This window comes from Artibeus jamaicensis, unplaced genomic scaffold, assembly GCF_021234435.1.
Source record: "Artibeus jamaicensis isolate MK-2021 breed Jamaican fruit bat unplaced genomic scaffold, CSHL_Jam_final scaffold_369, whole genome shotgun sequence".
In the NCBI taxonomy this organism is placed as follows: domain Eukaryota; kingdom Metazoa; phylum Chordata; class Mammalia; order Chiroptera; family Phyllostomidae; genus Artibeus; species Artibeus jamaicensis.
The window spans coordinates 4922267-4944705 of record NW_026522042.1 but is presented as its reverse complement, the minus strand read 5'-3'; the positions used below and the strand labels follow the sequence as shown (position 1 = coordinate 4944705).

The 22439-nt window shown below is 41.1% G+C and overlaps 1 protein-coding gene across 1 annotated transcript in view; it reads right to left on the bottom strand.

Moving 5' to 3' along the window:
• Positions 1-20378, bottom strand: part of HCN1 (hyperpolarization activated cyclic nucleotide gated potassium channel 1) — a 313114-nt gene extending 292736 nt beyond the window's left edge. The window contains exon 1 of the mRNA XM_037145108.2: positions 19912-20378. Within this exon, the coding sequence (XP_037001003.2) occupies positions 19912-20309 (398 nt within the window). The 5' untranslated portion in view covers positions 20310-20378. The remainder of the gene's footprint in view (positions 1-19911) is intronic.
• Positions 20379-22439: the final 2061 nt, after the last annotated feature.

The window sequence follows — 22439 nt, the reverse complement described above, 5'->3', positions numbered from 1 at the left end:
TTCCATGTATTTAGTGACTCATTTATTTTTTTTTATTTTTTGGATTTTATGATTTTCTTTATGTAAATAGCGGTTTAAAAATTGCTTTTGATTTTTGGTGCTTTTTAAGATATGGTAACCAGCACAGAAAAAAATGACCTGACCCATAGAAGTATCTTTACCTTATATTCCTAAACAGCAGTAACTACTGAATTCCTTTTGATGTTGCTATACGCAAGATGATATCCTTTTATTCACTGTAAACCTTTATGAACTACCAAGTTCAAAAATCATCCACAGGCTTGACATTTAATTACAAAATAAATATGGGTGTCCTGATTAATAACAAAAAAAATTGTGGTATATAAAAATGAGTATTTCCCAGTTTCCATTCACATCCGCATAGTTTTAAGCCTTTCTTTTGTTACTGTTTACATATAAAAACCTGCTTTTGTTCAGAAGGAAATTGACTAGCCAGCCACATGGAACTGACCAGTGAAAAGTAACATGGTGCTCTACGGAGTTGTTTTGAACAGGGCTATCGGCAGAGGTAGATTACTGCTTCTTGTTCTAGGCTTCTTTTGATCCTGACTGGTAAATTGCTCATCTTTCTTCTCCCAATTCAACCGCTCAAAAGTGGAACACCCTAAAATTGGTATTGACTCATTTATTTACATCAGTAGGGACTCATGGATACTTATTTTGTACTTTGGGCTATAATTCAATACTACTGTATTCAGCCGCACAGTTTGTTCCATCTTGGGTCACTTGGAGCTCCTTGGTTATCTCTTCAAATTCCACCCAAGCATCCCCAGTCATTAGGAGCTTTTTCAAGTAGCACCATTCATTGCTTATATCAGCATCACAAGTCAGGGGTTAGAGGTGACAGGGAAATGTGTTTGTCTTCAAATAAAGTTTTCTATAGCTACGAGAAACTGATAAAACATTCTAAAATAGGCCCCTAGGCAACCGTCACCAACTTGGCCTCAGGCTCTCTACCAGAGGACACAGCAGAATCATTCTAGTGCTTTTGTTTAATTACTCACAATTCAAATACGAACACGCATGTTGCCCCAAATTATTTGCCATCATTTATTTTCACATTGTAAGTGATTTTCCTTTTAGAGCTTAAGGCAAATAAAGTTTCTTCTTTGATGAAACAACAAATTAAAACATTTAAATAATAAATGAAAACCTTTAGGTATAGTACTAAGCTTTCCATGACATGGTTATGATTTCAATTTTAACATTAAATTGGTAATTTTCATTGATTTTTAGTCTATACATATACACAAATTTGTTTGAAATTAAGCCGCTTGTTATGAATTATGTAAATAAGCTCTTTGGGATAAATACCAAAAAATTACAAATATCTCCAGTGAGAATTTAATCATATAAAACTACTTTATGAGAAGAGCATAGAAGTCTGTATTTTTTCAGTGCCACAGAATTCTCTAAGGAGGCAATTATTAAAACTGTGCAATAAAAGAACAATGAGTAAGAAGAGGAAAACATAGATTGTACAAACAATATACTTCATTGAATATCTTCTATCTACATGATTTATGGAATTTGTTCATGATTCAATCTTGCATTATGATCTCTAACAGATAATTGTCAGGATGCGAGGATATTTTGTGACTTACACCAAGAATAACAGCAAGGCGTTTTATTAGATATAATTTAAATCTTGTGTCCTCTTCTACCTCCTAGAATTAATTTAACATTATTTAAGTGTATTTTAGTCATTCTATATAAATCATGAAAGGATGTTAAGAACTGACATAATTTTTTAATGTCATGAAAACGGAATGTTTTCTTAATACATCTCAGTGTGTAGTTCAACACATTTGTGGGATATAGAATAAGCACAGAGTGGATGCACTTTCAGTGAGAGAAGCATGGATACAAAAGCACTTAGTGTATGGTGTATGTAGGAGGCACATAACTTCAGAATTGCCAAACAATTATGACTCCTTACAAAACACAGATAATGGTAACATACTTTCCTGGAAAATATAATTAAATAACCTTTCTGGAAGCAGTACTCTCACTACTGTTCTGAATTGTGTACCACAGACCTTGGGAGAGACCACAGTGCCACATACTCCCAGGAAATCTGCAGCGCCCCTTTGGTGTTGAGTGATGTTAACTTTGCCCCTGACTCAGATACAAAAGCAACTTTTGTCCCTTAACACGTCTTAGGCCAGCCACGCCCTATCCCTCACTCCATTTGCTAGTCATACTGTTGATGGCGCTTACCCATTCATTCAAACGCTTTTTTAGTGATCCCCTTTCCAAACACACTAAGTCTCATGGTGGATCACCCGGAGGGCTCATTCTCTAGCCCTTCATTTCAGCACCTTGATCCTTCATTGGATAAGCGCATCCACTAGCCACACCCACACGTGGATCTAGAGTAGAATTCGAAGTCTCTGCATCCACAGAGCCGCTGAACTGTTCCCGGAAAAACCACTCCACACCAGATGGCCCGCCACATTTACATTCCTCAACCTCAGCCTCACTTGTCGTACTCAAATGCACCTTTTGTTCTTTCCCTGGACTGTGCCGAAATATTCAATCGGCTTTACCCTCAATGAGAGCCACGTCAACCTACTGTGATAGCAAGTCGTGACCTATCGGTTTCTGAAGGCAGTGATACCCTAGGGTGGACCACGCTGTCGTCAGACCTGAGAAATCAGAGGTGTGATCTCAGAGGCTTTAAAGAGCGCAGTTTGCAGAGACCCTCTCAGACACCTGCCACGTAGTACTTCATACACTGTTTCTTGCCTCTTTTAGCTACATTTTCTCAGTAGATTCAAATTCTAACAATAACCCTCTGAAAACTTCCTAAGTAATTGTAATCCCTTAACATCTGACAGATTCCAATTTAGAAGCTATGCACTGTGCAGCATTTATGTGGTGGCTGATCATAACCCAATGGCAAACATTGACCTTTCTGTATAATGACTATGTCTATCATCAGTAATGTCTGCAGCTAAAGTTATATGGTTTCTTTGTACTTCTACCATCTTGCAATGCCTACATTAAGAGTACAGAGCTCTCCATTGATATTTGCACTTCATGGTCTGTTCATTTTTGTAAGTAAGCATTACCAATTGGAAGAATACTAAAAAACATAATAAAAAATTAAATTTTTTTGAGAAAATGGAATTGTTTTCACTAGTTCTTATATTTTCTGGAATATGAAACTTAGGTAAAAATCAAAAGAAGTCTTTATAGTTTTATTTCCATTTTATTTGCTTTCCTGGATAAGAACATTTCAATTTTCAAAATTCACTCTTGACTCCTTACCATCAAATATCTAGCTTTTTTGAAAAAACGAATCAGCATTTGGAATAATTAAGTTTTGACGTGTTGGATCCAGCCCAACACGATGAACTAGAGATTAGAAAGAGGCTCTCAGAAAACTGCAGCCCATGTTCGATTAATGAGGCCCCACTTCCCACACAAGACCATCAGCTACATAACACAGGTTCTCACAGACAGGACACATGCATATAAATTCTAACAGCTGGACATTGTTACAAAGTCAAGAAAAAGCCTGAGTCACTAAATCAGATTATGACTGAATTCCTCTGGGACAAAGGGGAGTGGTTAAGATCTGGGGCTATAAGCCAGATCCAAGGGTTCAAATCCCAGCTTCTCCACTTAGAAGCTGTCTAACTACTTAACCTCTCCATAATCTGGTTTTCTAGGCTGACATGGGACACAAATAGTGACGGCTATAAGGTTGCTGTAAGAACTCAGTGAGATAATACAAAGACACTTTGAACGGTGTCTGGCACATAGAACTTAGCAGGTAATATTGTATCTGACCATCTTTTGTAGAGTAAGCCACTGACTGTTGGTTTTACCAAGTTACAACATTTTAATAGTAATTCTTACCGCACTACACTAATGTGAAAATAACTGTGGCATATAATGCCTATAATTCTGATTTATTGTAGACATTTAAGTCCACATAGTAGCATGCTTTTCAATGAAAACAATGGACCATATTTCTAGAAACACAAACTGCATGTCTTGTAAATCGCAGACCCACTTTGTGTTTCGTTATTGATTATGAAAAGAATTTTAGATCGTGGGAGCATTCAGCTTATTTAAATACTTAATGAGAGAAATTTTAAAATGTAAAGTTCCTCTATATGTATGTGTGTGTGTATACTAGTCCCTGAGCGCGCGCACACACACACACACACACACACACAAAATCACAGTTATTGAAGTTTATGTTCCAGGAAGAAATCCTACTTTCAAATGTCACCAGCTTCAAAAGACCGCCTGCCACGGCCTCCTAGTCATTAAATATTTGCAGCGATGTGCTCGATTCCAGAACTGTCTCCTGACTGTTTGCAGGCAGTGCGCTCTCACGTAATTAGGGCGGAATACCCTGCACTTTGAAAATTAAACCAAGCCTCTGGGAAAGAGTCCTGGAAATAGATGCTTAAAGGACACCCAGGCAATTAACAAGCATGATAAAGTTAAAAACTGAAGATAGAAAAGTAGGTTAAGAGCTCCTCTCTCTCTTTCCAACATGATTTGTTGATATACAGAAGGAATATAAATTAGCTTCATTTTACAGTGGAAAGAAATACAGTGGCAGTCCATACTTCAGTCAGTAAGTAAACTGCTCTGCTCTTTTCCAGTGGATGTTTCTCTCTTTTAAACACATAGTTCTGAAATAATCCTCAGCTTGTTGAGTTTCAGTACAAACCTGAATATCCTTTTGGCTTTCTGGAATCACAACAATGTGACAATAAACTAATAAAGATTTAAAGGTTAAAATTCTGAAGTAATAGTACCCCAGTAAAGTAATTGAATTTTTTTACCCAAAAGAAGCATGCAAAAGTATTATTTATTTTTGATGGTTTACAAAAATCTGAGAAAGAAAAGGTAAAAGATTACAAAATTTAGCTGGTGATTAAATATGAGAGAATTCATGCATCGTGATTTTCTCTGGTGGGTATGAGGTACAATTTCCTTGTTGGCATTCTTTCTCTCCTTATTCTCTCCTCTTCTCCACTGGACAAAAAGCCAAAGAAAGGCTGTGACTTGGTTCCATTCTTTGTTCCATCCAAAGCACCTATTAGTCCCTGAGCACACACACACTCAGTACTCTGTGAATATTTACTGAACGAGTGAATTCACGTGTGTGATCCCATGAGTTTTAGGGAAACCACTATTATGCCTCTCTGGATTACCACCACAGACCTGGTGCTATCAGAGCTGTAGGAAGTCCATCCCACTCAGAGCCGCTCTTCCAGAAAAACACCTGCGGGTTTTGTGGGAGGTCCCCCCACTCCCCGTTCTCAGGTTGATCAGATGACCCTGCTTGCTACCACTTCCTGCCCTCAACGATGTGGAGGTTCAAAAACCCAGGCGCTGCCGTTTTTGTCGGTTTGTCCCAACCTACTCACCTTTCAGATTCATGGGAATAATCATGTTATAAAACCTGTCTATGGAGTTTTGGGGTTTGCCCTCTACTTGCTTGATTGTTTTCCATATTCAGAAACGAAGCTACCACTATTTTCTCAAACTTAAGTCCCCTTTCCTTTTGAAAATCATGTCAACGTCAATTTTCTTATATCAAGATCTAAGCTATCTTTTCTGTTAACGTAATACAAGGACCAATTTAGTAGTGCTAACTCAAGAAAGTTTCAGTTGGAATTTTTCCTTTAACTTTCATGAACACAAGTAGGTTATTTTAAAACACTAACTTGGTATTTGATTAATTACAACTATAAAGACAGTGTTAATTCCTCATCTCTATATAATAGGGCTTGAAATGAAATGTGCACTTTTATACCAAGCAGCCCAATCTGGCAAAACAAAAAAATATATACATACAAGAAAGTAATGTCATTCCTTCTTAAATGTCATTGCCCAAAGAGATATATTTTCAAGTCTATTTTGACAAAGATAGCCTTGGCTCCAAAACCAGTGACATTTAAGTGGCTTTTATGAGGCTATGAAACAAAACCCATCCCACAAGAGCCACAAAAACATATCCCGGTTTTTTTAAACCACCTTACAAACAAGCATTACAACAAATAGAATTAACATCAGTATGTATGTGAATTATTCGAAATGTCTTCAAATCTTATTCCTCAATATGTTTCTATGCATTAGATTAGGCTAGCTACATTAAATTAAAATATTCCACTTTTTGTAGGAAATATGGGGGAAAAGATCAACTCCTGGTTATTGGGAAAGGTGTTTAAAAACCAAGACTGGACATAATGTTGCCAACCAAAATGTCTTCATTCATTTATATTCATTGAGTGCCTACTTTGTACCATGCATGCTTCTAGCCCTAGGAATACAGTGCTTAAAACAATTTTTTAAGAAACCCTCACTTTAAGTGAGGCTTAAATTATAGAAGAAGGAAGAAAATAATCAAATTATATCAACAAAACAGTTAGTATAATAAGTTATGATAACTTCTATGAAGAATAGGAAGGGTAGAGATCTGAGGAATATCTGATAACCAAGAGTTTAGGACAGGGTTGAAATTTTACTCAGGTTTATATGTGTTCATACATTTCTACTATTATGAACAATTTTATAGGGATCGTGTGTAGCCATGTATTTGCAAGTGTGTCAATTTTTTGTAAGACAACTCACTAGCCTTTATATTTTCAAGAATTGTTTATGCAGGGTTGAACTGACAGCTGAAAAATGTGCAGAGCTATCCTCAGAGTCACCTATTGGAAAGCTCTCTCGTGGTGAAATTATTAAACAATTCACTACTATTTTTCTAGGAACACTGATTTCAGTTATTTTACCTTTTGTAAATTTAAACCTATTTGAATTTAATTTTGTTGCAAGCTTATAAGAATGGATTTTACTCAATTATTCTAGTCAAATAACACAATTTATTATAAAACACCTTTTTTATATTGATGTGAAATTTTCAAATTTGGTTATATAGTTTCTGCATTCAGTAATTTTTCTATTATATATCCTCAATCATATTTATTAATATTTAGGAAAGTTGTTGGTATATTTCAATTATCTTATAATCAACCATCTTACTGAGCTTTATATAGCTCAATCAGCTTTTTAAGGCAGGTAAACATCCCGTGCAAAAAATAACTCCTCTCCTCTTACCCAAAATATATTTCTAGCTATCATTTTGTGTTTAATTGCACTGACTGACCCAGCAGAACAAATCTCTACTCAATCCCCACTGACGAGGCACCTAGCCTCAAAACCGTGGACTGGTTGATTGACACGGAATCCTCTGCCTCTTGAGGCAAGCCTTTCTAGCCACTGCTCTGTTAAATGGCTTGTCCAAGCAAAATTCTGTCTCCCTATTTCTCCCATTCATTGTCTTTAGTACCGTATTTTTGGGTAAATATATTAAACAGTTCAGGCAATCTTAACTAGGGGTTCAAAAATAATTGTGCTTGAAGGGAACCACAAACCTCTTAAAATTGCAGGCAAAATTTTATGATTACATGCATGTTATCAGGGCAAATGGTCCAGCCTTCATTTGATTTTTAAAGTATTCTATGCACCAGGAAGCCTCAGCTGACATAAATTGATGTCCATGAATGATTAATATAATCAATAGTTACATCTAGTAGAATTCTGGGTATATTTATGTTGTTTAATACATATACACCAATAACTAGGTGCTTTCAATGTATATTTCTTCTATTTTATATAAATAAAAAATACATCTAAACCCCAAGAAATACATGTTGTCAATCTTCATGCTATTTTACTTAAATAGTTATTCAAGTCAATTACCTGATTTATTGCTCAGAATGAAGAAGCTTTATAAAAATAATTATTTACACAATGAATGATTCTTCTACAAAAAATAACTAATATTCAGTTCTCTATGTACTACTCAGAAAACTTGCACAACTCTTTTTTTCAGCCTCTGCTCATGTCTCTCAACTAAGTCTGTGTATTTTCCTTTAAAAAATAACAAGACTAAACATTCCATAAGGGTGGCGGCATCTGCTCTAAAATGATGTAAAAAACATTTTAAAAGCATTGTTTCAAATTTGTTCTCTTTCTTAAATCCTATTTCTGAACAACTGTTTTTCATGACTATCAAATTTGACAATAAAAAAGAAGATGAAAGAATGTAGCAAGTTATGATTCATCTTATTTGGCTCATACATAACACTTAACTGATTTGAAATGAGATCCCAAATGGTACGACTGTGCCATTTTCTGATGAAAATAAAGATGAACAATGTGGTGATTGCTGGGGGGAGGAAGGTATAAGGGGACTAAATGGTAATGGAAAAAGTACAATAATGACTAGATTTTTTTTTTAAAAAAAGAAGTATATGCAACTCAATGCCATTAGAATTTTCCCTAAAAGCTATGTGTAAATGTTCGACTCTGCAGCATTCTATACCAAAGTGGAAGCAGATCATGTTATGTCTGGAAAATGTTGCAGACGGAGGGTGTGTTAGAAGTCCCAGGGCTGGCTGCCTTGTGAGTGGGCCTACTTTACAAAGCGCACACAGAACTCTCACCAGATTGCCATAAAAATAAGGAGGACAGAGGAGCCTGTCACTTCACAGCCCTGCCTTTAGACCTGTTGGTTTCTGGAATTCTGAGGACTGTCAAATATATACGTAGAGAGCATTTTCACTTTCCAATAGTGAAAGTGAAACTAATTCACATGGCCTAATTCTGTTCCATTTCACTTTCATAACAGCTAGCACACAGCATACACACAGAGCACCATCCCTAAGCATTGCATATACCTAGACACTACATTAATATTTGTAATATCCATATAAAATATATATCTTCCCGGAGACCTGATAAGATTTGTCTATTATTTTATGAAGGAAAATAAGGAAACTTTAAAAAAATGGAAACTGAGGCCCAGGAAGCGGAGCTGGGAGTCTAACCCAAACATCCTGGCTCCAGAGTCTATGTTCTTGGCAAAACTATGTTACCTCAAAATACATCTACACTGTTTTTTAAAAAGGTAAAATAGTATCAAAGGATTGTAAAAAAAAAAACCACATTAAACCCTGCCCATTCCTTTCACTCTACATGCCCTCTCATAATTCAAACACCTTAATTGCTCCTTTTAACATTAAATTTTGTATTTCAAAAAGAAATTGATAAATCAACTGTTAACCCTGCCTAGTTTCACATGATGGCAGATGAGGATCTCGCTTTCTTAAGACACCTGATCTTGGACCACAATCTGTGCTTAAATCAATCAACCTTTTTACACCATCATGAGCAGGTAAGTGTTCTTCACTGCTAGGTCAGGCAAATTGTGATTCCTGCTGCCCCTCCCACTGCCACCTTTTTCTATGCATCTCCAAATCTTCAAATCATTCTGGGGTTGATCAAGGTTTTTTGTTTATTTGCTTGTATTCAAAGTACCCTCTAGTTATTTCTATGAAGGTCAAAGATATCTTGTTCCAAATCTGTGGTCTATAGAACACCTATTAACATTACTTTTCAGATGTTGAAATTCATCAGTTTTGGGGGGAGTACCCCTGAAGACCTTTTTCAAAACCCTCTGCTTTCCTGTCCCTGTCTAGATTGGTTTCCTTCAAGAGTCAGGATTATTCCTGAGACTTTCTTTCAGTATTCTCCTATGTTAGACCCCTCATTCTACCTTCTGTATTTTCACATTACTGTGGTGTAGTTCCTTGTTTTGCTGGAGCACATCATCCAGTAACCTTCTCACATAACCTTCTAAGAAAGGATACGTGAGTGGTCAATGCTAGAATTCTTGAATTATGAATGCTTAAATCTTCATATAATGGTAAGGTACTAAGTTGTAGTACCCTAGACTTTATTATATTGCATTTAGCTGACAGTATTTTTCCTACTTCCTGATATGTAACTTTCTCTGTGGAAAGTTTTAGTTGTTATGTTTTGTTTTGTTTTGTTTTGTTTTGTTTGTTTTTTCTGATTCAATGGAGTCCTGAAACTTCTGTGCAAAGACCCCTAGTGGGGTCTTCTACCTTCTTAGCTCTGAGTACTTGTGAGTTCCACTGCTACGTGGAAAATACTGTTGGAAATGTCTGTTAATACCATGCGTGCACTTTCACAATTTTCCCTCATTCCGAACTCCTGTTACAGATTTTCTCCTTACAAGTTATCCTTTAAACACATGGCCTATTTCATTCAGCATAATGCTTCCCAGTTCCATCCATGTTGTTGCAAAGGGCAGTAGCTCCTTGATCTCACCTTTAACAAGAAGCTAAACAACAAAACAAACAAGCAAGCAAAATAAAAACAAAAACACTGAAATAGAGAACAAGGGGACAGCGACCTGAGGGGAGAGGGGAGGGAATTTAAGGGAAAAAAAGGGGGAGGGATTTGAAGGAACAAATAGGAAAGACACAGTGACAAGAACTAAGGGGGGTGGAAATGGGAGGGAGGTGGGGAGCATGGGGGGGGGCTGGGATGGGAGAAACAGACAAAAAACTGTACTTAAAAAATAACTAAATAAAATTTAAAAAAACAAGTTATCCTTTATTTTGCTTACATTTTTCTATTCTTTTTTTCCTCTTTTCCTTAATTCTAAAAGGTTTCCTAGACTTTGTGTGCCAATTTACGATGTCCAAGTCTCTTTTTCTTTATCTCTGAGTACTCTTCCCATAGGACATTAGTACGACACAGAGAAAATACTTTCCTGAAGACATAATTTATAAAGTATTTTTAAGAATGTAATTTCTCCTTATCCCAAATGCCTCTCTGTTCTCTGGACTTCATTTTGCTGTTTGATTAGGCTTTCTCCTTTAGGGTGGTGACTTTCCTCAAAACTCTTATACTTCTTTGTTTTCTGATCATGTTAGATGAGGGAATATCAAGACATAATTACAGGCTAGGTATGCAGCTGGGGCTTTTTGCAAGGTCATTAGGAAATAAATTAAAAGTTTTGCTGGAAGACCTTGAAACGTCTCCCACTGGAGGGCTTTTTCTCCAGTTTCCTGCCTGAGCAGAACTGACCTGACTCTAAGCATCCTAATGTTAGGCTTGAGAGTTCTGTATCCACTAAAGAGACCCCTACTTAGGCCTCCTAGTTCTGGCCTGGCTTTTCTGGAAATGAGTTCTTTAGCAGGAACTTCATGTCCTGAATACCTCTGGGATTTGAAGGTGAAGGGCTGTGGAAGGAAAATAATCTCTCCATTGGCTTTCTATTTTTTCCAAAATGTCTGGAAACGTTTTGCTTTCTTCTTTCTCCTCTTCTATTTGTGTTTTTTCCATGTTATTCTGGAATGATTTCAACAGGGAGGAAGAATAAATGTTTAGGTCTGTTCTACCACGGTTTGTCTGCAGGTTTGGAGAATTATGAATACTGGCAGCCTTGTTTCTTTTTAGTTATAAGAGCTGGAGTATGAAAACTAAGATTTAGGAGGGCTGAATTCCTGCCCAGTTTTACACTCTATCCATGTGTCCATGTTCATGCTGCTTACCCACCCTGAGTTTCACTGAGTCACCTGGGCAGGGGCATGGAGGAGGTGGGACATGGACTTGCAGGTGGTAATCAGGAGGGAATGCCAGGTATTACCACAGAAGGGGGAAAAAAGCTGCCTTCATCCGGGTTTGTTGATTCTCAGATTAAAGGTGTATACACCCTGGTTGGAGACAAATTCTTTGTCCATTCATTCAATAATATTTGTTAAAAGTCTGTTATGTTGACACTGCAATTTCACTTCTAAGAGTAATAGAAATATATCTATGCACATAAAATTTGTACAAGAATGTTCATACGAACTGTATTCCTAATGGCCAAAAAGTAGAACAATCCAGATTTCCATCACGTGATAAATGGTTGACTAAAAGTTAGTATAGCCATACAGTGGAACAGTATTCAGCCATAAAAGGAATAAAGTATTAAAACATGCTACTACACAGATAAAATTTGAAAATGTCATGTTAAGTGAAAGAAATCAATAACAAAAGACTACACAGTGCATGATTCCATTGATACAAAATGTCCAGAATAAAGAACATCTGTACAGGCAGAAAGTATATTAGTGAGAAGAGAAAGACAAAAATGAGTGCTAATGGGATTGGGTTCCTTTTTGGAGTGAAAATGTTTCCAAAATTGATTGTGGTCATGGTTGCACAACTATGCACATACCAGAAAACATTCAGTCACACAAGTGAGACGAGTGAATTACACCTCAAAAATCTGTTTTAAAACACAGTATCTGCCCTGGCTGGTGTGGCTCAGTGGATTGAGCACCAGCCTACAGACTTAAGGGTTGCTGGTTTGATTCCCACTCAGGGCACATACTTAGGTTTCAGGTCATTCCTTGCACATTGATGTTTCTCTCCCTCTTCCTCTCCCTCACCCCTCTAATAAAAATAAACAAATAAAACATTTTTTAAAACAAAATAAAATACAGCATCTGAGAAAGCCAAATAGGAAAATAACCTCCTACATGCATTTTTATGGATTTAGAAATATAAAATTGAACAACATTGATGAGGTTCTAGAGCTTAAATTCTACTGGAGGGACATACAAAAAGCATAATTATCAATTCTGATGAAACAAGGGGCCCAGATAGAAAATGAAAAGGGAAAGGTGTTGAAGGTGATCAGAAATACTGAACTGAAAGCCAGTTGACAAGGAGGAAGCAGCTATGATTCAGAACGATGAAAAGTGAAAAGATCTTTTCAGGCCCTGGGGCTAAATCACATTAAAATCTAAAACAAGCAGGAGAGAACTCCCACTTGTTCTGGGAGCAGAAATTCTCCCGGGCAGCTGGGAGCAGTGAGGATGTGAGTGGACCAGGAGGCTTGTGGAGATGGCCGAACTCTTGTAGCTCATGGAGGGTTTGTCAAGCGTATTCTAGGACTAATGGGAAACCCCAATAGCAGTGTTTTCCAACCGATGTGCCACAAGAATTTATAAAACATGATACCTGACTACTTAGGGGTACTGATCTCTTTTCCCTTAGATTGTCAAATAAAAAAATGACAACAGTGAACAGAACAATAGCTGTCCAGTGTGAATGCCCTGTCTTGAACCATAAATACACAAGTCATATAACAGAGTTGCATCTTACTGGTCACAGCGCACAATAAGCTTGTGTCTGATTGGTTAATTCTTCATAACAGACATCCTTATGTACAAGTATAGGCACATGACTTTTTTAAAAAGTCACTCAGGAGCAAAAAGGGTAATAAGTACTATTATCTTTTGTAAATCAATCAAAATTATATCTTTTTTATCAGACTGGCAAAAACATATATTTTTGGTATGCTTCAGAGTTTTAGTAGTTTATGTGTGCCATGAGATGAAAAGGTTGAAGTCACTGCTCTACAGGGTTTTAAGCAGAATAGCAGTACTAGAATTATATAACGTTATTTGTCTTGCCACTCTAGAATAAACAGAATGGAGGACGGCCTTGACTGTCTGTCTTAAAACTGCCTGTTGACGTCTGAACAGGAATATCAACACTGGTGAACCTATATCACTATCAAAATTTCAGAAAGTATCTCAACCACAGCAGTATTAACTGGTGAAATCCACATGTATAGAATCTCTAAAATGTTCATAGCCAGGAATGCCATGTCCTGAACTCTGCCCAGAATGTAACACATTGTAATGCCCAAGGGTTGGCTATATCACTGTTTATAATACAGAAGTACCGGAAACAAACATGAGTGTACAAAATTTGTAAGTAGCCTCTAACTCTTTAAGGGTTACTTCTAATTAGCCATACTTCTTCACACTTACAGGTAACATTGTAAAAATAAAGCCACATCTATGTAAACAAAATTTTTAAGTTGTAAATCCAGGGCATACATCATTTCGCTACTTTGCTTTTACTGAATAGTCAGTTATCAGGTGAAACAGTTGAAAGATATTATGGGGAAATTAACTAATAAACTGAAAAAGGGCCATTAAACCAACTTTTGTCACTCCAACTTTGGTGAAACGTTTCAGATAAATGCTCAACTTAAAAATAATCAACATCTCTATATAGGGTAGGGCAATAGTAGGTTTATAGTTGTTCATGTGGAAAATAATATAATAATTAATAAATAATAATATAAGAAGAAAGTCTGTATTTCACACGCTCACAACTCTAACCTACTTTTCCCACACCACACATGTTTACAGGCACACAAACATGCCCAGATGTCTCTTCCTTAATAGTTTATGTCACACACACACAGACAGAAAGGTTTCTTTTGCAAAAACATAGAAAAATCCCAGGATGTGCCAGAGGTCATCACCATTTTCCCTGAATTTTTTTCTGGAATAATAATAAGCTATACATCAAAATGTCTTCACAAAGAACATTATTTTTAGAAGAAGAGTACTGAGTGTAAGTGAAAATAGCCTTTTTTCCAAGTGCATGCAGATTTTTTTCTTCATTACCACTACCTGTGCCCTAAAACATAGGGTGTCAGCCCAATTCATAGTTTGCTACTTCTTTCCACAGATGATGAAATGGAAATCTCTCCTGGGACCTAAAGATGTTCAATTCTCTTCACGAGGTGCTAATGGTCTGCCATCTGGATTGTGCTGAACGAGAAAGTCCTCATCGTAAGCTGGACTCTTCCTCCACAATGATGTGAATTACTAAACACAAGAATTGCACCCAGGCCCTGGCTGGTGTAGCTCAGTGGATTGAGCGCGGGCCTGCGAACCAGACAATCGCAGTTCGATTCCCAGTCAGGGCACATTCCTGGGTTGCAGGCTGGTTCCCTGCAGGCCAGTTCCCAGCAGGGAACACACAAAAGGCGACCATACATTGATGTTTCTCTCCCTCTCTCCTTCCCTTCCCCTCTAAAGATAAATAAATAAAATCTTAAAAAAAAAAAAAAGAATTGCACCCAAAATGGCAAAATGCTCATGTGAAAATCACGTCAGATATATTCTGCTGGCCTCGCACTGACTTTGGGACATAGTTCACCGGGTGGAATAATGAAGAATTACAGATACTATTTAAATTGCTTTTTGGGGTTGGTGTTTTTATGGTTTATGGTTTTGGATCAAGCAGATGTAGCTTAATTAGGTTTTGTTAAGTAAGCCTATGATAATAATAAGTCCCAGTGCATTTAAAATTTATCCTTATTCGGCATTTAAATTCATGCCCTGACAGGCACAGCTCACTTGGCTAAGCCCCTTCCCTCCAAGCTAAAGGTTGCTGGTAGGATTCCTGGTCAGAGTTGCGGTCCTGGTCCAGGGTTGGGGGTGTGTGAGAGGCAACCAATCAATGTTTCTCTCCCTCTTTTTCTCCCTCCCTTCTCCATCTTTAAAAATAAATAAATAAAATCTAAAAAAATTCAAGTTCACAAATTTGAGTCCAAATAATTAAATAAGAATTGGTGAAAGTGCATCTTCCCAATGACTCAGTTCATACCAAGTCCCCAAAGTAGGTTTAAAGAGAAACTTGGTCAGAAAGAAAATGGAAAATACCTTGTAATATATTAATAGTATAATATCAGTGTAACATCATAAATACAAAAGTGAAACATTTACTAAAACTTCACACTATATAACTCATTTGCATGCTAAGAAAAAGTAACTGAAAAAATTCCTAACTCCAAATCTTTCTAATAATTTGACTTCAATTGGGCCTAAAAGTTGTTAGAACCACTAAGAAAAAACGTAATTAAATTTGTAAGACATGAAAAGGTTCACCTAACAGAGAAAACACAGAAAGTCCTCACGGTTAATTTTGGCTGTTGATGTGGAAAGGAAACAAAGGCTTGTTGCCGGGAGAGCAGAGTGCATTCAGCACAGGGGTAAGGAAACAGCCTCTAATTAGTCCTCGGACCCCAGGGGGTTGGCTTGTTTCCCCGTGGGGGGCTCCTGGAGACAGAAAGTCTCTGCCTGACTGTGCGATGGGGTGAAGCCTCCCTCCTCTAATGAACACATCAGCGATCTCTGACCTCAGTCATTGTGGGTGCAACTCCACGGGGAGGTGGAGACCCAGCAAGTCCGGTCTTGAGGAAGTGACCCCCACTTCTGGAGACCTCGTGTGTGCTTCGGGACACACCAGAAGCTTTCCCCACAGGTCCTCAGACTAACTGATGAAAAGCAGCAGAAGCACTAATACCAGGATATTAAAAAGATCTCCTCCCTTACCAGAAGCAAGAGGTTGAGAGGTAACATCCAGGGCCTGGCACAAATAACACCCCCCCCTCTTTTTTTAATTACAAACTCTCTTATTACAAAATTAGAAGCATGTCATTCTGTAACATGACAAGCACTCAAGCACACCTTATGCCATTTTAGGTGAAGTGGTCAAATTGCTGTCCATCTCACGTGAGACACTCATCACCCACCAACCACACTCAAGCAAGCCTTACTTCTGCCAGACCCTGCATATGGAATGGGAGCATTAGTTTTCAAAGAACCCTAACATAAGAGTAACCCAACAAAATGATGTCAGAATCCCCAAAATGGCAAACAGGAGGGCGATACATTCTTCCGAGGTAAATTACCTCCATAATAAGAACCATCCACAAAGGTACTCTAAATAGTCTTTCACTGTATTTCAATGATTACTTCACCGGTATGGATTGGCTGTGAAAGCACACAGCTTGGCCAGGCACACTCTCTTACATTAAATAAGTGAAAAATAAAAGTTTAGCTAATAAACATATAATCACTGTTCCTAGTCTCAAAAATCAAGTTTAATCTCCAAATTAAATATTTGTGTGTGCTGCTCACACGAAAGTCAGTAAGACTGACACGCAACAGCCTCACCAGGCAAAAGACCAGTGCAACCGTGACTCTGAAGTGACCCTATTTTCTTAGTGTGGGTGATGGGAGACCTTGGTATAAACAAAAACATAATGTATTTTTATTAAATTCTCTCACTCCCACCCAGTCTTTCTAACCGTATGGCTATTATCTGATGCTGGTTTCATCTCTGAAGTGTTCTAACATCATCTTCTCCTGAGAAAGAAGGGAGCTACAGGGCCTCTGCCCTACTTACACAGGAGGCGGGAATAACCACCTGCCAGACAGAGCACTAGCTCCCCGGGCACAGCTCTCCCCAGGTCTCAGCGGGAGCGCAGCCCTGCCCTCCCAGGAAGCGGCAGACATCATCCTGAGAAGGAAGAGGCACAGTGCTCCCAAGCAGAGGTGCCCTGGAGCGGCAGGCTCCTGCTACAATCGGCAGGGTAGGCCTGACCCAAAGGCAGAGCAGTAGACTTGCCTGACCATGCAGTGTCGAGGAAGAAAACCCTTTCGGAGTCTTTATCCACAATACCCTCCCCAAGGAAGTGTTTTCTTAAGCGTCACATTCTTAGTCAATAAATGACTGAGCATCCGTTTGGCATTGTAGGCATCACAGCAAAGGCCCTCCCCTTCCAGTGTCTTCCCCAGAAAAGGGCCTTGAGGTGCATGATGGCCGTGACAGAGCTATTGTGTGGACAGTTACCCACCGTGGCTTTCCCTGTAGACAAAAACTCTGTCAGGATTTTGCCTCTCAAGGAAGTATTTACATGATTACTTCTTACTTTGTTGTCTTAGAAGGACTGTAATTACAATGTTAAAATCTATTTTTTCAGATATCCTCCAGTTAAAACTCTAAATCATAGTATTTGGTTATGTCTCCCATTTTCTTTTTCCAGTTATGTAATTATTCAAACATTCCAAGCCACTTTACAGTGGAATTTGTTTAGAGTATTAGTTCACTTCTTAGTTATTTCCCATTTCTTAGAAATGCATAATGGAATTGAACCATCATCTGATTTCAGATTCTTCCTTTTTAGCAACATTTCTTTCTTTTGGGGAATGGTCATCAAGGAAGATGTATAAAGGACACATGGACAAAGCCAAAGGGGGGTAGGATCGAGGGTGGGAGATGGAGATGGGGAGGGGTGGGGGGAGTGGTGAGGGGAAAATGGAGACAACTGTACTTGAACAACAGTAAAATAAATAAAAAAAGAAATAGTTTGCCTCATGTGACTGACTTGGAAAAATATGGAGAATTTTAATCTCATGAACTTCATTCACTCAACAAAATTTGGCACACTATTGCAATTCCTGAAAGATGGCCCTATGTTTTTTACCCAGTAAGTGGTAAAAGTTTGTTTGATATATGATAGCATTTTGAAAACCAGAGTCTTTAAACATGATTCGAAAAACACAAGTATCCTCTGCGATCATTTAACTGGGTGTGAAATTAATGTTTAGCATTTGATCTGTGTGTGAAAACTGAATCAAATAGATTTCCGGAAAGATCATGCTTATTTTTGTTATTAAGACAGAAGGCAGTTGCCATATAAAGTTCTTTCATGAAAAAAAAATGGTAATATATGTTGCAACATATTTCCACTGAGGATTAAGAGACTATTCTATATATAATTTCAACCTTTAAAATTCTAAAGAACATGACAATCTCATACATTTTGTGACAAGGCCATTTATCAGTTTGTTTCTACAAGTGTCTTCCTAGTGGAGGAAGCATGTTAGATTATTTGGTGGATCCTTCTAATACGCACATCGTTCAAACTCTTGATTTTCAATGGACTATAAATGTCTTTAGGGTTCATAAATCCTCCTCTGGACTCTGCTGTGTTTTTGCAAATAAGAACCTCAAAACTACACACTTCCTAAAATGCATTCACTCTATGCATAAGTACTAGAGGCTTCTGATTTCTGATATCAGAGAAGGTGAAGATAGCCGCTCCAGGGCTTTCCCCGGCGGGCATACGGGCTTTCCACAGCGAATGCCATTCAGCACTGTGGACAGCTCCCATCGAGGCCTGAAATTCAGTGCAATTTCCCTTAGTTTCCAAACATAATCTTCACTTTACTGCTATACTTGTGTGCTGTTAACTAGACACCTATTAAAACTGCTTACTGTGTTCGAACACTCCTTTCCCAGGTTTTTTTTTTTTAACGAGTTCAGTTCATCAATTAATTAGGGCCGCCCTGAGTGACTAGTTGTTATTGTTTGTTTGTAAGGGAAAGCCCGGACTTATTGCGGAGCGAAAATAACGTGGCCGCGGGGTGTGCGCGCAGGCTAATAAGAGGATCTACTTCATGACCTTCATTTGATAATCTCTAAACAATGCTCCTAAACCAATGAATACTTGGGTGACAAATAAGATCGGGAAACCTCTTGATTTTAAGTCTCCAAGGCAATTTTACCCTGACAGCTGACAACTCCCTGCCCTTGTTCTCGAGCTGGGGGAAACCGGAGAGAGGTTTCTGAAATAGACTTAGAGTCAAGGTCAAGAGAGGGTGTCCCTGTGTTTCAGGAAGGGGCTCTGGGAACGCCCGCGTCCGTGTCGGGCTCCGCTGCGCCTGGCGCTCCCACCCAGCCCGGCAGCGCCGCCGGCACTGGACTCTCGAGCCAGGGCTGTCCGAGCGCAGATCCCCGCGCCCAGCCTGCCGACCACGGTCTGCAGGAACGCACCGAGGCTGCCCACTGCCTCCCGCAGATGAGAAGCAGACGAACGCTCCGGAGGAGGGAGCGGCCAGAACAGCTGGGACCTGTGGGTGACTGTCCCCGGCCGGCTGGCCGTCTGTCCCAACCTCTGCTCAGCCCCAGGAGCGCCTCTTTCCCTTTGGGGAGCGAAACACTTCTTGGGGACAGAGCACGAGGAAGGGTGACACCCCCAAAGCCACTCTCCGGCCGCGTCCTTACACTGCCATCTCCGAAGTAAAAGTTTCCCTGGCACAACTTAGCATCCTCCCACCGGGGGTCACCGTAGCCTGTCTCCGGATCGGTCCCCCAAAGTTCTCCAGGCAAAGGCGGACAAGCTTCCGGGGTCCCCGGGCCACAGGAACTCCTCGTCCCACCCCATCCTGGGTGGAAACTAGTGGAAGAGCCTGCTGAGCCCGAGTGGGGGGGGAGGGCGCCGCAGCGCCACCCTCGCCCACCGCGCGCCCCACCCAGAGCCCCGCGCCCCTCCTGGCGCCCGCGCGTGCAGGGCGCGGGCGGGACGGGCGGGGCGCGCGGAGCCCTCACCTGAAATCGCTGTAGGGGTGGATAATCCAGAAGCCTGCAGTTTTAACCCTTTCCTGCTCCTTCTCCACCGCCTTCTGGCTCCCAAACATGCGGAGGGAGAATTTGTTGACGCCGGGCTGCAGCATGGAGGTGAACTGCCTCTGCATGAAGCCGTACTGCCGCCGGGGCCCCTCGGCGTCCTCCAGGCCCCCGGCCGGCTCCTCGCCGCCGCCGTCCACCTTGAAGCACACGGAGTTGCCCAGCTCCTTGGCGCCCGTCCCGCCGCCCCCCGGTGGGCTGCCCGGCCCCTTCTCGGCCCCAGCCGACCCCGCGCCCGTCGCGGGCGGCTTGGAGGGGAAGACGCTGTTGCCATCGTCCCGGCCGCTGGACGACGAGTTGGGCTTGCCGCCTCCTTCCATGGCCGGGGGACGCGGGGGGTGCCGGTGCCGGCGCCGGGACCAGGCTCGCCCGGGGCGCGAGGCTGCGGGGCCGGGGCCGAGCCGGCTGCGCGCGAGCCCGGCTGCCCGTCGCGCCGGCGGCGGCGGGGCGGCGGCTGCTGCTTCCCGCCCGCCCGCTGCTCGCTGCGCGCCTCGCTCCCGCCGCCGCCGCTGCCCTTAGTGGCTGCGCTCGGGCTGCGCCGCGCGGGGCTGGGCTGGGGCTGCCGAAGCCGGGAGGCTCCGCTCGACCCGCCGCGCGGCTGCCCCCTGCCGGCCGGAAGGGTCTGCACGCCGCGCACTCCCACTCTCGCTCCACTTCTGCCCAGCGTGACATTGAACTCGGGAGCCCTGGGAGACACTTCTCCTACCCGTTGTTAGAGTCTGTATTTATTTGTTCAAAGAGGAGAGAGACCGAGAGACACAGAGAGACAGACTGAGCTGGTGGATCTACTCTCATCCCGAAGAAACAAACATCCTAAAACTCACGGGGACAGCATCACGTTGTTTGAACGCCTGTTTGAATGATGTTACAGAAGGGTAAGGGAGAGAGGATGGCCGGCTCCTCAGGCAGAAAGTTCACGAGCCAGTCGAGATGTACAGGTGAAAGTGGGATTCGACAATGGATGATAAGTTTCGTGAGCAGAAGGGAAGTTCAGTGTGTGTGTGTGTGTGTGTGTGTGTGTGTGTGTGTCTTGGAAGGTAAGAGCAGGCAGCAAAACGTGCCAGGTGTGGGTACCCGGAGTAATCAGCTGCTTAGGGCTTCTCAGATTAAGCTCTGCGCCCCACAGACAACTGACCTCCTTCCACTTATCCCTGCTTATTCTCTCAGCGCTCCCTACGCAGGGCCTGGGATTTCTTTCTTGCCAGGGCCACTCACACCAACACACAAAGCCAGCAGGGCCTCCGACTGCCTTCACCAAGACAAAAACATGTACTAGGGAGACCTTGCCAGAACTGACCTATCTTTCAGATAAGTTATGTAATCAAGAAAACACACTAAGAGGCAGGCTTATTGGTCAGCGTTTGCCTACACCTCACCAGAAGCCAAGATGTCTTGGCATCTAGACCAAAGGTAATCACCGTTTCAGACGGGGGGAAAGTGTTCTCAGATGAAATTTACAGCTATGGCTGACGCTGCTGAGACTCCTCTCATTCCCTCTGTGTCTCCCGAACCCACTGGGACATCGGGCCAAAGTCACCGGTCACTCAGCACCCAAAGCTGAAGAGCTCTAAGCCTCCCAGATGCCCCAAAGTATCTGTTCCAGACACAGCATTGTCTTCCTGCCCATGGCCTCCTCAAAGGGAACCCCACCGCACCAAACGTCCCTGGTCTCATGGGGTCCCGTCTGCTACAGCCATATTTTCAGGGAGGGGAGCAGGCACCTCGAGGAGGGAATCTGTGACAAGCTGGCCACTGATGGCCTTGCCTGAGGAGTGAACGGCCAGTCAAGGTGCTTTCCTGAAACACTAAATGGTGGTGAAGCCAGTTCACCCTGGGAGAGGTGAGAATAAAGACAAAGGAAGGGCAGAGGCCTGAGAAAGGGAGCAGAGAACAGAAAAAGCAGGGAGAAGCAGAACACAAAGCCACGAGGCCCCACTGTGCTCTCATTTTGTAAGATTTTCCTTACCACTCCACATCCCGGAGCCTATGCTAAGTCTCCCTCCGTGAGCTCCATCCTGACTCAGACACCATCTGTTCTCAACTAATCAAACACCAGAACCCTAAGAAATTAGTACAGGTGGCCAAAATTCGATGGTAAGAAGTAGCAAAAATATGAACAACATAGTGCTGTGATCAATGAAATTAGGGACTTTGGGAATGCAAGAGGCCAAGGGTGTGAGGAAGCAAGGGGATGGATAAACGAGGCTTGCCTGAAGCCCAGCTCTCCTCGAGAAAGGCCCCGTTACTGGCACAGCTTTTCTTGATTGGATCAAACATGTTCCCTGCTCTTCTCCCATTCTGAAGGCCCCTCCAATCCCTCTATATTCAGTCCTGAGTGTGGCAATGTATATTTTAACATAAATTTTAAAATTTTATAATAGTGTTAAAATATACTATATAAAATGTCATGCTAACTGAGAGTTAAGTCGATTTCCCTTCGCTTCTAGCCA